General features: G+C 41.3%; 1 protein-coding gene across 2 annotated transcripts in view; it reads right to left on the bottom strand.

Moving 5' to 3' along the window:
* The window catches only part of LOC113541280 (putative leucine-rich repeat-containing protein DDB_G0290503), a 118,010-nt gene that overhangs the window by 16,979 nt on the left and 82,630 nt on the right, over window positions 1-18,401 (bottom strand). For both annotated transcript variants that reach the window (XM_026938166.3, XM_053228029.1), the window contains 2 exons: window positions 5,496-5,605; window positions 3,999-4,073 (listed from right to left, as the gene is read on the bottom strand). In XM_026938166.3, the coding sequence (XP_026793967.3) occupies window positions 3,999-4,073; window positions 5,496-5,605 (185 nt within the window). The remainder of the gene's footprint in view (window positions 1-3,998; window positions 4,074-5,495; window positions 5,606-18,401) is intronic.

Genomic DNA, 18,401 nt, shown 5'->3' with positions numbered 1-18,401 from the left:
ACATCCGAGCCAAAAAGTCCATCACGGCTTTCAACTGTAAAATGTTTAGCAATTTCAGGTACACCAACAAGCTCTGGCTCTCTTACAACTTTCGTCTCGATTGTTGTCATGAGCTGTGTCTCAAATCAAAACTCTGACCTTACAGTCAAAAATATTTAATAATCTAGAAAATCCAGAAGGCTGGTATGCAAAACAGAGCTTTCAGTAGGTTTGAAGGCATCATGAGTGGCGTGTAAAATTTAAACACTAACTGTAACAGGAAATCTGGTTAATATTAGTATTTAATAATGGTCTAAAATAGTACATAAATATGTGATTTGAGACACAGAGCTAGTCTGATGTGGTTGGATTTGGAAATTTGTCCATTTTCATTGCTAAACTACACCTCTGCAGCGTGTCAAGCTAATGAAACTGACTAAAATAGCACGTGTTGATTTAAACGAGACTCGTCTGAATGTGACTCCCAGCAACACTTCAAAATATTAGCACACAAAATCAGTCTTCGATATTAAGTAATTCATTTGTAAAATAAGATCCTGACGCTGTATATCTACACTCACTCCAGTTTCTACTTTAGGCGAGTAACTTGTGAAAGAAGTGCATTGAAATTGTACTGCGCTTTAAACCTGTGACTTGCAGCTTCACTACTGTCAGAGCTCCTGTTATAGAAAACTAATCAACACCTTCTGACCAATCACAATCCAGAATTCAATACTAAGTTAAACTGATGCAACTGGCTGCTCGTGTTCAGTTTATATTCTACAGTAGAATGACGCTGTGCATGTATGTCATCTATTCCACAACTATATCTCTCTCTCTCTCTCTCTCTCTCTCTCTCTCACACACACACACACACACACACACACACACACACACAGTGGTGTACTCACTCCTCCACCTCCAGACGACCTCTTAGCTGATTAACAAGCGCTTGCTGATTAGCGGCGTGACTGTGGATGGCCTGAGTGGAGGAGAGAGCGAGCGAGAGAGAGAGGAGATGATCGTTAGCTCTCAGTGCATAAACAGTGATGAAGTGTGATACAAGGCTCATGAATCCTTTCAGCCAATCAGAGCAGGAGATGAGCAGTCTGTCGTAATGACTTGAATCAGGATATGGGAGAGGTGAGAACACACTCTTTAACACACTCACAGTGAGCACAGAAGTGTATAATCATAGCTCTGCTCCATGCGAGGAACAGATTGTGTAGATTTCACACTCGGGTTCACATCCCATGCTGCGTCCCAATTCGCCTACTATCTGTCCTAAATAGTATCCGAGATTAGAATTAGTGTGTCCCAAATCGTAGTATGTTGAAATGAGGATCCCAAAGGCCTACTATTGGTCTGGTAAATTTTCGGAGTGTGGATCCATGGACACTTTTTCAGCTAATATTGCCCACGACTCCTTGCGCGATGGAGGAGGAGGTTTGTGATGCAAACATGGCGGTAAATCAATAAAAAATCAAGGGAATGGTAAATTAAATTATATAGTATAAACTGTATAAGGAATAATGAATGAAGAGAAGCAGAAGTGCATCGAGGAGTTTGTTTACGGTGACAGTGTGCGTAACTAGGCAACGACGATCTCGGCCGTTACATGACGTGTTAGTTAGTACGTCCCAGTACCTGCACACTCTTTTGCTACAAAAAAAAGTACATATTTTTAGTGAACAGTAGGTGAATTGGGATGTAGCACAAGTTTTGAGGTTTAAAAGTTTGTCGGTGATTAAAGTGGAAAAAGTCAGGGTAAAGCCACAAATCCTAACGATTGTCTCGAATGATCCTATAAATCGTGTGGTCTGATGTTTCCCCGCTCACAGCTTTAGTGCAAGAAAAAAAATAGAAGAAAATCTTACCATGGTTTCAGTTTATCCCGTCATACATGACCGCTCTTTAAATGTGTATAGAGACATTACGAAGAAAAATAAAGCTTGGAAGGAAGTGTACATACTTGGAAAGCTTGGAAGGTTGAGTGTACGTAGCTGGTATTTTGCTAATCTGCTGACGAAGCTAGCACAAAGCCTAGGATGTAGCATGTGAATCTAACTTAAAAACATTTTAAACAAAAGTGGTGTATGAATGGTATAGTGGGCTGTAGGCTGCACAATTATCCTACTACTGTTTCTCATAGGAACTAAAAAAAAGAAATAAAACGCTGAACAGGCCACGCCCACAAATCAAGAAATTCATTATTTGAGTCTTCAAGGATTGTTTTTTTGGTGAACATCAATCTGGTAAATATGCAAATATACTAGGGAGAAAAAAAAATATTTCAGGATAAAAAAACCAGGATACATTCATGGAGAGAAGAAGCTGACCTAGTTGGGAGGCGGCCGTATTAGCATAGCAGGTATTTTAGCACAGAACAAAGCAAGAACAAAAATGGCACGTTTAATAAGTAAGTAGGACATTCAGAGCGGTCATGCTGTTCACCTTTGCTCGTATGATTCCTGAATCTTTCACTCTAAACCTACTCTGGGTTTTTTTTTTTAATAGGACAAAAAGAGGGCTGTCCACTTTCTTACACAAACTTGATGACTAAAAATTCAACGAATCACAAACCCTGAGTTAAAGACCTACAGAAAAACATCTTTGAGGTCCTCAGAGGACCGATACAAAAATAATCTCCGGATAACAAACAGTTCTCGGAGTTTAGACGACGGTAGCCGTTGACTCCAGACAGTAGGGGATGTTTCTTCGAGAAACCAGCAACAATTACTGTGAGACCTACATCTGTCTTTAAGCCGAGTTTGAGAACCATTTGGAAGCAATTAATGGCATTTCATGATGAAGGGAGACGAAAAAAAAGTGCATCAGACACATCAGAGAGAAGATTGTCATTACTGCAGGCATACAGAGTGCGTCCTCGCTGAACCCTTTGAACTTCAATCCATACGTTGTCCACCATGCCAACATACAAAGTGCCATTTCCTCCAATGCTCTTAATGGAAAACAAGAGCTATTCATTTCCTTACAAACATGTCCATTAGGGATGAGAGGGGAGGTTCGGAAAAGGCTGCGTGTCGGCGCCATGCTTTTCAAAGCCGTAGGTAGGAAGGCCGTACCGATTGACAAGACGAGCACGCAGACTCCCCCTCTCCTTCTCTCCCTCGCTCTCTCTCTCTCTCGCTCGCTCTCTGAGGTATAATTATCTTTTGGTGTTCTGCCAGAGATGGTTCTCCTCACTGGAGTTGAGGAGAAAAGTGAACGAGTTCTTGTCTCAAATCAGCTCTGGATAAGAAGCGATTATGTTCTACATCACGTCGCGCTGGGATTTCTTCATCATGCAAAGCAGTCGGGACGACAAGTGTTACAGAGAGACAAGCAAGAGCTGATGAAATAACACAGAGTAAGAGAGAGAGAGAGATTCACAGCACGGGCGGCCATTTAATGACAATTCAGCCATGTTGTAATAAGTCGACTTCTCCTTTGCAGGATAACACCTTATAGCGCTGGGCCGGTTTTAACACGTGGCCCACTAGAGACAACGAAATTCACATCGAGTGCAAGTGCTCTCAATTAGAAATCAGCACAGTTATGAACTGGAGACTGCACAACACAAAGTCGCTGTATCTGTGACCGAGGTGGAATTTAGCGAGCTTTTTTAAGTCACATTGCCGTAACAGTAGTTTCATGATTATGTTGCTCGTGCAACAATATAATTTATTCAAACGAATCCAAACGACTGACTGGAACGATTCCTCGGACCGAACCTATGGCGCGTATGTTCTGACGTTTCTTCAGTTCCCCGCTCATTAATTTAGTTCCTACCTGCAGTTAGTTCCCATCTACTGTTTTACGCTGAAAAATGGAAGAACAACTTACAATCCTGTTATATACAACCTCTCATTAAATGTGTATATGTGAGAAAGGTTTTCAATTCTGTATGCTGAATACAGTGAGGAATAGAAACGTCTGAGACTGCAGTGTAGCCTTGTGAGATGGCGATGAAGCACACGCGGCATGAAGAAGAGCTGGACAGGTGATTAGACACGTACTCTCTCTCCAGACTGACGGTGGTCAAAAGCTCGTTCTGCTGTTTGATCCGTCCAGCCAGACTCTCGTTAGCGGCCCTGATAAAGACAAAAAAAAACATAAGTTAGTTTCCATGACAAGACCACCACTTTCTTTTTGTTATTTTTTTGCATATGTTTGTGTTAAAAAATTGTACCAAAGAGCCAGTAACAGACATAACGATCACATACACAAGCTCAGATTTGTACAAAAGAAGAAAGAACAATACACGTCTAAAAGTGTACACCTAAACAAGGCTCAGCATGAAGAAATAGCGTTAGACCAGTCTCACGGAAAAATGCTCTTGAGCTCACGTGCTTTCAGTCACTGAGGTTCTGAGGAGAAATTGTGAATAAACGGAGACGTAGAGCGTGTCACGGCCCGTGTGTTCTCAGATCACGCTCATTACACATTACGTAGAGCAGCACAGAGGCGTTTTCACATTTTCACTCAGCTCTGACTGTATCATTAAACTCCAGCACTATTCAGCCTGAAGAAGTGCGAGTAAATGTTGTTCAGGTCGGAAGGAGAACATGAGGACGATAATCCAGCGGCGATAAAGCATCACTAAACAGCACAGGACAACAGCCATCACGGCCTCCATGGCTTTCATCACAACTGATTGTGTCCTGATTGAGCTTAAATTACAAATCAAATACTGCAGCTCTAATCAGACAGAGAGAGAGAGAGAGAGAGAGAGAGAGAGAGAGAGAGAGACGGATAGAAAAAAGAAACATGGGAAGGGAGATGGACATAGAGAGAGAGACAGACAGATAGAAAGAGAGAGGGAGGGAGGGAGGGAGGGAGAGAAAGAGACAGAAAAAGAAATACAGATTGTGAGAGAGGCAGATAGAGAACTTGAAGAACGAGAGAGCGAGAAAGAGAGACAGAGAACTTGAATGAGTGAGACAGAGAGAACCTGAAGAACGAGAGAGAGTTAATGAATGAGAGAGACACAGAGAATCTGAAAAAGAGAGAGACAAAAGTTACAGAATGAGAAAGACAGACAGAAGTTAATGAACAAGAGAGAGACAGAGAACCTAAAGAAAGAGAGAAGCTAAAGAACGAGAGAGGCCAAGAGAACTTAAACGAGAGAGCTTGACCTTTTGATATGGTTTTGTAAGGAATAAAACACTGTGTTGTGCTGTTACAGTAAAATAATCAACAACAGGGTGGTGTGATGGTGTGAGTTACTCTTACCAGCCTGAGGTTTATTTTCCTGTAAAAGCACGTCCCGTAGTGTTTTATTCCTCTTACACCACAGCGATTTCACAACAATTACAATTTTTAATTCATTAAAAAAATGACACATCACACTTTTTATCCATTTACAGTTACACTTAACCTGTAACACTTAATTTAGCATGGCCACAAGTTTGTCATGCTTCTCAGTCCTGAAGATGCCAGTACACAGAAACATAGCTGTCTGTGTGTGTGTGTGTGTGTGTGTGTGTGTGTGTGGGGACAGTAGGAGTGTTTACTTGTGCTCGGTGATCCAGAGGTTGATGCTGGTCACCAGCTGTTCTCTCTCCTGATGGAGGTGAGAGTTTTCTGTCCGGGTTTCCTCAAGATTCCGTTTCAGCTGCTGCAGCTGTGTGTGAGGAGCAACAGGTCAACACCACACACACACACACTACGCACACACACACACACACACACACACACACACACACACACACTACCAGTGAATAATGACACAAAGCCTACACTCTAAGCTCTAACGTTGACGACTTGTAAATACCTTAAGAATTATTTTTTCTAAAAAATTTTTTTTTTCCTAAAATCCGTAATTTTAAATTACGTAATTCCTTTAATTATATTTTTTTGGTTTCTTTCTCTTTTTAACCTGCAAGGCGAGGAGTTTATGCTTTTTGTGGTTTCTCAGTATTACAACCACATTATTAAGTTCAAGAGAGAGAAAAAAGAGAGGATGGAGGGGGAATGACTGTTTATAGCTGCTAGAATGTCAGTGAGATTGTTTTGTAGGCGTTCCACAACATTAAATGAATAAAAGGTACGATGCCTCCTTCTTTAATTAATAAAAAATTGTATCATTGGTGAATTACTGTGGTATAAGCTATAACAGGAAAATAATCAACTTCCGGGTGGCTACAGTAACTTCACTTTATCGCACCATGCCTTTGTTGATTATTTTCCTATAACCGCACGACACTCAGTGTTTTATTCCTTACAGACTGAGTCGCCATGAAATGACACACAAGCACCTGAGAGATAAAATGAGCTCTCTGTCCTGGCATGACGGTTTGGTGGCAAAAAGTTTCCGGTTATTACCTAATCCTGTACACAGCTCATCCATAGCCCCGCCCCAAATCCATTTTTATACAGGAACCTGTATATGAAAGTGTGTTTTAACAGGAAAAAAACTGACCTCGATCTATTTTATACAGTATAATCAGCCTCTGGGAAGAGTTTCAATTCCTCAGGGAGAATTTCAATCTTTAAAAAAAGGCTAATTTCAGGTATTTCATGCATTTTGAACATCTATGAAAAACTAGCAGATGATTAAAAAATAAATAAATAAAAAACACTCCCAGTGCATACACACACACTAAGCCTGAACCTCTCATCCAGCACTAACTTTAACTGTTGTGTACGAGTCAGAATGGTGCAATGTGGATGAATAAACATGTTAATTTTATTATAAAAGTCTAGATGGCAAACCAAATTCCTCTCACACACACACACACACACACTCAGTCACCACCCACCTGCGTCAGGAATCCACTCTCATTTTTCTCTCCTTCCCCACAATCACTCTTTCCCTCTACATGCGATTAATTGGTTCAGTATGCTGAGAGAGACGCCTGCAGCTTTCCCACGTCTCATGTTTACTATTTTATTACGCTTTACGCTGCTCCCGCGCTCTCGAGGGGACACACCTCTAATCAGGTGACTTCAATTACACTTTCCTTCATCCCGTTTTTCTGGGATCCAACTTTTTACTCTCACAACATGAAAAGGAGGGGTTTTCTTTTTCTCTCCAAAAGAAAAAAAAAAGACAGGGAGCAAGACACTAAACCAAAAGCAGACCTCGCAGATCGCTCACACTAATGTGTTACAAATGCGTCTGGAGGCTGCGACTCTCTGGATGGTGTTTATGAGCAGCCGAGCAGCCCAAATAAATACAGGCATAAAAACGCAACATGAGCGCTAGAGTGAACATGCAGAGCACGAGACGGATGAATGCAAACACCTCAGTGAGGGGGTAAATAGTTACGGATCACGGAGAGGGAGAGAGAACACAATACATAAGAATTGCTAAGGGAAAGAGGAAGAAAGAGGGAAAGAAAAGAGACAGAAAGAGAGAGGGACATAGATAAGGAAAAAAGGAAAGAAAGTTGATGGAGAAAGAGAGAACGGAATAAAGTTTTTGTTAATCAAGAGAAAGAAGAGAGAACAGAAAGAGAAAGGGGAGAAGAGGAAAAGAGAAGGGGGGGGATGAGAGAAAGGGCATATAGAGAAAGATGATGAAGCAGAGATAGAATAGAGAGAGAGTGGAAGAAAGGACCATAGAGAAATAGTAGGGGGAGGGGGGGAGAAGGATAGAAAAGAGACTGAGAAAGACAGAAAGATAAAGCAGAGAGCAAGACAAAGTGGGGTTCTAGTTTATTAAGAGAGAGAAAGAGTGACTGAGACAGAAAGAAAAGAGATGGAGAAAGGAGAGAGAGAGAGAGAGAGAGAGAGAGAGAGACAAAGTGATAGAGCAGTGTGCAGAAATGTGACACTTGATACAGGAAAGAAAAATAAAGATTAATTAATTTAAAAATGAGTCAGTTTTCTACTAATATTAGAGATGATATGATAGCACTTTTCCTCTTCTGATACCGACACTGAACCCTCGAGCATCAGCCGATATCACCTCATCCCAAACTGCGCTCTTTAAAACTACTCAGCTTTAAAATGAGCTTTATTAACTGAAGCACGTCACAGTTACACACCTTCACACAAAACTCCCTTACACTGTAAATATCATAAATATCACAGAGTATAAACAGAATACAATCAGTCACAAAAGACAAAACAGTCAAATCTCTTTATATGGAATTCTTTCCATTTCTAAGGAGACATTTCCAAAATCCAATTCCAATCTTTGGCGTTTGTTACAGGATCTGATATCCGATATGTTTTCTCCGATATCCAATCCACTGTTATTGTTTTTAACTGGCATCGGACTGATAACGGGAATCGGATCAGTGCCGTCTCTAAAAGGGAACAAAAGTAAATGTGTCTATATTGTAAATACAGATTAAAGAGGTGTGTGTGTGTGTGTGTGTGTGTGAGTGAGAGAGAGAGAGAGAGAGAACAATGGATGTTTTACAAAACCACGGTGGGAATAATTTCCCCGAGCCGGGGTGCAGTGGGCCTCTTCTCCAGCCATGACGTTCACTGCTTAACATTTAGATTGTTTCTCTTAATAGGAGGTGGAGTGACTCGTGTGTGTGTGTGTGTGTGTGTGTTTTAAAGAAGGGATTGATATCAGGGTCCAGAACATTTTGCAGGTATCATCAAGAAGAAAAGCGAGCAGTGTTGTATAATCTGTTTGAATTCAACTACAGATGAGTCATTCTGCAAATGATTTGAATCATTTGGGAGTCGATTCACACATATGAAGAGCCATTATAGATCCTGTGATACATTTGCTGAAAATTCATCGGAAGTATTCACAATTCTCTAAAGTGTTTTGACCACAATGCATTTAACGAATTTTAACAACTCCTGACTTGACAACTTTTGTCACTTGTGGGCGTGGCCTGTCCAGCATTTCATTTTTAGATCTGATGAGAAATGGTAGTAGCTATATATACAGCTTCTCAAGCTAGCTAGCTAAACACAAATAAAACAACATGCTAATGAGCATTAAAATTAGTTTGATTTATTTAAGTTCTCTTCTTCATACTAGCACCTCAACAGAGGCACCAACAAGCTCCGCTACTTCCTTTCAAGCTTTATTTTTCTTTGTAATGTCTCTATACATGTTTAATGATACGTTACGTATGACAGGAAATGAGGAAACCATGGTTATAAGTTTTTCCATTATTTGGATCAGACAGTACTTCTAGGTAGGAACTACAGAAACGTCGCTCACACGCTGTAAGAGTGGACAGTTTTGAGTCGTCACTGTACAGCGTCATACCTGTTTTGCATAGAATTGAGAAAATCTCAATTCGCATGTCGCTTGTCGCTGAAATTGCGCATCCGTGTCACACACGTACGTAGAAAATGAACAATCGCCTGTCACTTGCTAGAGTGAACGTAGGTTTAGACTCAGCAAATAGAAATAAGATTCTATATCGTGTAGTACTATTATTGCTCATAAAAGTGATTTTAAAATCCTGAGGCATTCACTGGCAACATGGACATGGTATGATCAAATCAGTATTAAACATGGACTCTGTTTGTGTGCCAAAATACTCTCAAGCTCAAATCAGCTCTATTCTGTGACGCTGTAAGACCGCGACTGAACCTGCACAGCTCTGCTAGGATTCATTTCTCTCCATGGTAAATAATATTAGCCAGTCTGTTAGAAGAGCTTTGCATGGGGGGGGGGGGGGAGTGTGTTTTTTAATGATTCCCTCTCCTCGCTCTCTGTCTGCAGTCTACCGTTCATACAGAGACATTTAATAAAGGCAGGAGCAGTAATCGGACCGCCTGCGCCATCATCCCGCACCATCACCTGCCCCGCTGTTTGACAGCTTATTCTGCCGCCGCAAAATGGCTTCCCCTCCTCCTCCTCCTCCCCGCATCTCTTCCTGCTTAATAACCAAAGGCAATAACTGCGTTTCTGTGTGCACGACTACAGACAGGAAGGGAGGAGATGGAGAGATTCAGCACGCCGAAACGGTGAGAGATTAAAGAGCAGCGATTATGAGGAAAGAGAAGTTGTCAGAGAATCACGTACACATGCACGGTTCATGTCGATGTTTCAATTATAAGTGCGTATTACAGAGCGAGAGCTTTAGAGAAGCCTGTCTCGTGTGTGTCACAAACACAGGGGAGGAGGCCGAGCTGTTTTGTTTGTATATTCCGTTTATTACAGCGCTCTTCCTTGTCACACACACACGGTGTTACGCCAGACACGCTCGCCCAGTGTGTTTCCACAGCCTCATGCAGAGATCTGGAGAAAGATACGACTTCTTCGGTCGCTGTATTCAAATAAGATTTCCAATCATCTCTCCGTCTCTCACACACAGACAGGTGAATTAATCGATCTGGACATCATGGTTGTTCCTTCTTTGTGTAGCTTCTGTGCATGGGCACAACCAATCAGATATATTTACATATGCATTATGCAAAAGCTAAAATAATCAGTAATTCTTTGGGCAGTTTACAGGCTAGTTTACAGTTTACATTATTTGCCATTTTACATACACAAAACCAGTAATTTAATTTATGATTGCGGTAATTTCTTGCATTCTTGGGTATCATGATCATACCCAAGAAAGTGATTATCCACATAGTAATGCTTCCATGACGGTGCTCTGCAAATCCATTCCAACACATTCCTTTACAACAAAAACTCCTCCCAGTGTGCTATGCCACAATCAAAACTGCTTATAACACATGACCAAGCCCGTCCTGAGGGTCTGCGAAGTGCATCAGGGGCAACGCTGCTGCACCTTCAACTCATTTTCTCAGTACCTTTCTGAATAGTAAACTTCCCAGTGCATTATGGGAGCTGAAAGTGTATACACACATGCCCAAAACTGATCAGTGTGTAGTCAGATTACAAAAAAAGTGCTGATGTGGATGTTGGGAGAGAATTCTATTTTCCAGAAATGCTGAAATAAAACCTGCATGGTGTATAATACGACACTTTAGTCCTCTGAGATCAGCGATTAAGCGGAATCTTCCCCGTCAGGTGGAGATGCTGCTGCTGCTGCACTTCATATAATCTCACTACAGGAGACTGACGGAGATGCAGAGGGCAGATCAGGAACGAGAGATGAGGAGGAGAGGCTTTCTTTTTTTCTTGTGAGTGTAGAGCCATTCATATTGATACAGAGCTGAAACACTCGTAGACTGTAGGCTGCATTTCTACTCGGGCAAAAACACAGGTTTAAGGCACTCTCCAAAAGATGAGGATTAGATGAGTCAATTTCACATTTTTTTTATGTGTCTTGACAATTAGCATTACATTGGCACTAGATAATGACTAGATTCCTTCAATGAATCAGAGTAATTTGGGCCGAGACACTTATGATTTAATATAATTGTCAAACTGTTGGACTGTAAACCTAACAGACCCGCCATCATACACTACTACACACACTTCCTCTGAGATTAGCTCATCTTCTACTGCATAAAGCTCTTCAGATCTTCGCTTGCTTTATTAAATGGCATTTTCTTAGCTAATAAAGACTATCAAATACCCAACCATAGTGTTAGAGTTGTTGCTTAGTGTCCGGTTACCATGGATACGGTAGCTAGTCCGTACAGCCGTCAGTACTGTCTCCATAAAACACTTCATATTCCTCCTACGAAACAGTTCTATCATCAAACACAGATAATAATAACCCCGTGATTATAGAATAATATAGAACCTGTTACCCGGATTTTGTACCGTGAAGTGTGTTGCAATTTGCGCTTAATAAAAGTAACATTAAAAATTCATAAACGAAGCTAACGGAAAGCGTGTTAACACACAGCTCCGCGTTTTCTGATCACTTAAAAGAAAATAAGAGCCTCCAGGCCTCATGTAAAAGCACGCCTCATTCACCAGACCGGAATTAGTAATAATGCTTACATATATTGTTAAAGATGGCATTAAGAATTCATCATCGTACTAATTAAAATGTCTGGTGGATGATGTATTGGTTAAATATGTATATTTATTTTAAAAGGGCTCTGAATTAAATATGCGAGTTTGACGAGTAGGAAACGTGATTGAACAAGGCAAGGCCTGTCCCACTGTGTGTGTGTGTGTGTGTGTGTGTGTGTGTCTTTCATAACAGCAGCATAATTACATATTAAACCACCGTCCACCGGTGCACACGTGAGTCCTTATTAATAATACTAATGGATTCTTTAATTGCATCGGTACCAGCAACAATTTCCAGAGCGGCCACAACGAGTCGTCTAATGCCTTAATAACGGCACTTCTCCGATGACTAATGGCTCGTACGGAGATGGAGGATAAGGTATGGCTTGGAGGACGTTGGGGAAAAGTAATTAAGCATCCCCTACTTATCCAAAGTCCAGCTTGTCCTTCCCAGAGTGCTCTCCTCAGGGCCAGGCTCTCCAATCAGCCCTGCTGCTTTCATACAGGCGGCTTCTTTTTTTCAATCACTGTGAGATGAGTGTTTTTCAATCAGGAGCGCACCGTAAACAGGCTACGGTAAAAGCTGGTTCGTGATTGCTGAAGGATGCATAAAGAACTGCACTACAATAGGATTTTTGTAGACAAGAAGGACGGGATTGTGTTCAAACGTCACGTGGAACTTCGCACTGCATCGAAACGTTAGCAGTTTCTGCCACACTGACCCTTGGAGAGCTGCTGGTGTTGGTGAAGAGAGAAAAAAACTCTGCGTAGCAAATCAACGACAAATAATAAAGATTTCATTCCATTCTATTCACTCGATAAGACTGAAGGATGAAGAAGCTGAACGTGTCAGGGAAAATGGGGAATGGAAAATGTTCTATGCAGGACTCGAGTTGGCTGTGTGTCACATTCAGACTTGAGACATGACCTTCGCGTTCAAGTAAAAATGTCGCAGTACTTTTGAAAAAAAAAAGAAAAGAAAAGTCAAGATTGAGTGTGTGTAGGAGTGTGCGGAGGTGAGGGGTGAAAAGGTATAAGGCTTAAACTTTATTCATTTGGAATATGCTTTAAGAAGTGAAGCCACTTAAAAGTGAAGAAGAGCGCAATCCAGGCTGAACAGCTCAGGGCTACGGTCCTGACACGCCAAACCCACGTCAAAGAATTAGTGCCAGTCAAGGCTGGCTGAGGACTGCGTCGGGAAACATCACGTCACATCACATCATGTCACGTAACTTCTTTTGTGAAAAGTCTCCTGCAAAGATGAAAGCTGATGGTGGATATGCACGAATGCGCTGCACCTGAGGCCAAGGAAATACCTCTCCACACCAGGAGGGGGCAGTGTTTCTTATTCAGAACGGAGAATAAAAAAACCCTGAGGACCAAGCGGTGCTTCTCATTTCTTTAGTTGCGGTATTGTACAACTCCTCATTTCTTCTGCTTTCTTGTCTTCTCTTGCGTTCACTAGAACAGCGACAAAGCAACAGACAACCGTGTTTTTGTTATAAATGTGACGTGGAGCCGCGATTCTGACAGAGAAGACGGCAAGCGACAGCGTGACCGAGCAGTAAGCAAACTCTGATTTGAGAATTTCTCAATTCTGTGCAAATTAGGTACGACACTGAAGTGACGAGTCTGAACGACTGCCTGCAGGCTTATGTATGTAACCTTACTGTTTTAAAATAAAAGATGATCATCACTCAGGAAGTGTCCTCGAGTCTTAACCGCATATTTAACAACTGATACGTCTTCAAAAATGGGGGCTTTTAATACATTTCCAGGTGACAGGCTGAAGATTATGGAATGGAACCAGCACAAACACACAGACTGAACTGCTCTTTCAGCCAATCAGCAGTCAGGAAAGGTACTATGCCCCACCACAAAACTGCATGAGGCCGAAAACACATTTACTCAGTTATTTCTTCTACTAAAATATTCATGTGAAATCTGGAAGTGAAATCTGAGGGAGGGTGAAGACTAACACGTGCTTCCTCTGAGACACGTGAAGCCAGCCAACCTGCTGCTCATGCTGCCGTGTAACACACTCGGGGGCGGGGCAGTGCTGTCTGCCTTCTTCCACATACATGAGCACTCACACACCGACTATTGGCGAGACGCAATTCATTTTTAAAGGGAACAAAAGGAGCTGATTTGATTGGATAGCACAGCATAGCAGCTGACCACACCTCTTTATGATGTATTCACTCTAGCCCCACCCTCTTTTTTCCCAATTACACAGCTCTGTAGTACAATAACGCTTGTATTGATTGCTCACAAAAAATACTACCAGAATATAATAGTGATTTTTGTGCCTTATGTTAGTGCTTAGTGTTATGAACAAGACAACAGTCTTTGTGTGTGTTTGTGTGTGTGTGTGTGTGTGTGTGTGTGTGTGTGTGTGTGCGCGCATGTGCGGGGGAGGGCTGGTCAGCAGGGGTCACCGTCACTGAGGGTCCTTCCTGTGTCTCGTGGAAGCGTGTGTCATGTATGTAACTGTATAAGTAAGTAAACATTTAGCCGTGTTCCTCTGGTCATAGAGGACGCAGGAGCCGAGGGTCGCTTCAATGTCACCACGCTGTTCTTACGCCAAACAGAACATTGTTATTGATCTGAAGTGTGTGTAACACTGTGATGTAATTAGCTGAACCGTACAGTAAGAGGTGAATATAAAGGCGTCCACTAACAAGGACAATAACGTGTGCGGACAACATGCAGTATTTATCGTCCTTAACATTAAACAGTAAAATATAAAAAAGACTTTTTTGTAATAATAATAATAATAATAATAATAATAATATATTAGTGGTAGATTATTGTGTATTTTTTTATAAAATCCAAAATCTCTAAAAAGAATTCAGAAATAGTAACATAATAAAAAGTAATTTAAAAATTAAAAATTAATTTAATTTAATTAATTTACATGCATAGTTTTATTAATATACAACAAAATCTTCATCCAACACAATAACGTAATAATTAGATTTTTTTCTTTTGTCAATTTATTTGTTTCTTTATTTAGCTAACTAGTTAGTATCCAGACAGTAGTTAACAGTTAGCTGCAATTCTTTTCTAGAAAATGTGGGGGTAAAAGCTACTGTATATGACACCCGTCTGTTTAATTAACAAATCAGAGAACTTCAGGTAGATTATCTAGAGTGCTGAAATATTAATATTAAATATTAAGCACATTTCAAGTCGTTCACAGCGTTGAATGAAAACAGACTTACAGTCACACAGTAACATTCGCGTTAAAGTGACCTGATCATTAAAATATCACTTCAATGGTTTACTCAAAAATGGTTCTCACTGTGATTAAACCTCACAAAAAGACAAGCAGCCAAAACGCCGAGCCAGCCGAGGTAATTCTAAAATAATTTAGCCACACTCAGAATCCACTTATAAAATATATCAAGTAATGGCTTTGACCAGAGCAGATGAGGCCATTTCAAAGCCAATTTCCTTCAGATTCATCAAGCTTGACCATTTCTACAGCCATAATAATCCATCGGCAGGTCAGTTTCATCCTCGCACACACACACACACACACACACACACACACTCAGACAGAGAGAGAGAGAGAGAGAGAGAGAAAGAGAGAGAAAGAGAGAGACGGTAGACAAACACAGCCAAAGAGACCGAGATATAGACAGAGTGTGAGAGAGAGTGACAGAAAGAGAAAGAGAGGGAGACAGAAAGACAAGAGCGATAAACAGAGACAGGCAGACAGTGAGAGAGACAGAAAGACACGAGCCAGACAGAGAGAAGGAGAGTGGGAGACAAAGAGACATATAAAGGGAGAGAGAAAGTCAGAGAGAAAGAGAGGACGAGATGTAGGCAGAAAGAGACGGGGGCTGAGACAGAGAGAGAGAGAGAGAGAGAGAGAGAGAGAGATGGAGAAAAATGATATTAATCTCTGATATATATATATATAGGAAGACAGAAGCAGAGGGGGAGAGAGATCAAGAGAAAGACAAAGAAAGTGAGAGACAGACAGATGGAAGGATGGAACAAGAGATTGGGACAGAGAGAGACAGAAAGAGAGATGGAGAAGAGACAGAAAGAGCAGGAGAAAGACAGAAAAAATGAGAGTGAGCGAGCTCTTTCCTCATTTAGAAAATATTAAACTCTCGTATAAACTCATTTTCTGTGTGTGTGCGTGCGTGTGTGTGTGTGTGTGTGTGTGCGCGTGTGTGTACAGGTGTTTAGATGAGACAGACGAGAGAAAAGATTTTATCAAAGCTGTTCTTATGGAGTTTTATACAAATTTCCAAACATACAGTTAAAAGTCGTTCCAGTTACACGTTACACTCGTCTAAAAGATATGTTGTATCCATACGCCATCAGAGCCACACAACTCCAAGACTGGCACAGCCACAAACTCTTTCCTCTGAAAAAAATAGTTCCATCTCTGAAAGGAGACAGAGACGTTCTACTAAATGTTCGACATTTATTCAACATTCGACTTTTACTATAAAACGATCCACACACCTGAGAGCGCATCACGATAACTGAATTGTGTATTAATCCGCCAGGTTTTAAACTAATAAAACAGTCACGCTACAGCCGTTATTCTGTCTGTAGAAAACCCTAATCTTTGTCCGTGATGTTGCCTAGCAACCAAATTGTACTGATAACAGACTACATTGTGTGGTGGAAGAAGCGGTTATTAATAATAAAAGTAATTATTTATTAAACACTGGATATTGTTTTTGTCGATGTTTCTATAAACACATTAGTAATGAGTGCATTAGTAATTTTATACCTATGATTAAAAAAAAACACACTTTTTTTTTTTCATCAGTGCAGAGAAACGTGGTGAAGTTCACATCAGTGGTAATCAAGAATAAGTGTTAAGCGTAAGGATAACAACTGTTCAGATAACTAGAGTTATATTAACCGTATATCTACAGCTTCCATCACATGCATTTGCTCACAGAAGTGTAAGACTAACCTACGCCAGTGGATTCTAACTGCTAGCCTTGTAGTGAAGCGAGCGAGCGAGCGAGCTTCTCCGAGTCCTCGCTCGAGCGGCTCCTGCGGTGCTAATGAAAGCAATTAGATAAAGCTGTAGTGGAGGGAGAGCTAGTGTAATATTAACACCTAATAAAAGACTGATATAAAATTTTATTACAGTGAAGTCGGGCTAAATTAAAACACCAGTCCCAGGGGTGTGGAACAAGACGAGGGCGGGTGGATGATGACGCCTCCCGCTTGTCTGCCGAGATTTGTGAAATTAATATAAATGAAGATGGAAACATACAAAAAAAAAGGGAGGGAAGACGAGAGACACTGGCGTGGGAGAGAACAGGATGTTAGCATGACTCCTCCCTGCTCGGGATTACGAGCCGACCTCTGGAGCGAATCTCTCCATTTCACGGAGGGATCGTTGAGCACAGTGGACGTGTGTTACCTTTAATATAAGGGGCTAATTAAAAGTATCCAATGAGGGGAAATCGGAGGAGGACGTCGCCGCTGTTAGCCGATGATTAAAGAGCATGCACTGCACGGCTACTGTATATTAAAAACACGTGGTGGAGGTCTCGCTGCGCCGAGTTGCAGTTAAGCATGCTCTAAACCTGCAGGTCTTCTTAATGATCACCTCCGCAATAACATTCTCACATGCAGAGTGAGTGATGCAAATGTGGTCTGGAGGGAAAGTTCAGTAAATGGGGTTAAAAAAGGAGAGGATTAAAGAGTATCCGAAAAACTCTTTCACGGGCTTTAATTGGTCAAATCATCCAGATCGTTTTATCTAAGCAGCGCTATATCATGTTGCTTTTTTTCCTGGCTGTGTGTGTGTGTGTGTGTGTGTGTGTGTGTGTGTGTGTGTGTGTGTGTAATGAGTGTGGCTGAGGAGCTGATAATGGCCTTGTCGGTGGTCGTTTCTTTGGGACTCGGTGGTTTTTACGATGCCCCTCGGCCTCTCAGTAATAGTGGACTGAAGGACGTAGGACACCAGCTGCCTAATAATGTATACATTCAGCTCATACATCTTCTCTCTCTCTATCTTCCTCTGTCTCTCGCTCTCCTGCTGTGCATTTCCAAAGGATTTTCAGATTCTCACAAGTGGCACCAATCAGGGCAAATGAAGATCAATAATGAGCCAATGGGCACGCTTTATTTGGCACATGAGGCGGATCATTAAAAACGTGGCGTGCTAATTTGACGGCTGATGCACACTCTTCACGGTAATGATGCCATCATGAAGATAAAGCGAGGAACAGTGTGAGAGAGTTGCACAGAGAGAGAGAGAGAGAGAGAGAGAGAAAGAGAGAGAGAGCGACCCACTCAACCCTCCTCTTCATTTCCCATGCTTAAAAATCCTTAAAAATCTAATCAATTAATATCCGAATCAAATTCAGCTCTCCGGTGCAATGAGGCAACACAAACAAATGTACATCACAGCTAATGTTGATGATCTTATAGAAAATTACACGTAATGAGCTCATCTACACCAGCACATCATATCAGAAACGAGCAGCGAGCGATGAAGGAAAGAGGAAATAACATGTACGCAATTAATCACTGCGCTTTCACAAACAGGAACAGGAACCAACAGTGCTTTTAGCACCAGCTCAATTTCCACTAACTTTAAAATAATGACATCATC

Source organism: Pangasianodon hypophthalmus, chromosome 22 (genome assembly GCF_027358585.1).
Source record: "Pangasianodon hypophthalmus isolate fPanHyp1 chromosome 22, fPanHyp1.pri, whole genome shotgun sequence".
NCBI lineage: Eukaryota > Metazoa > Chordata > Actinopteri > Siluriformes > Pangasiidae > Pangasianodon > Pangasianodon hypophthalmus.
This window is presented reverse-complemented; position numbering and strand designations above follow the sequence as displayed.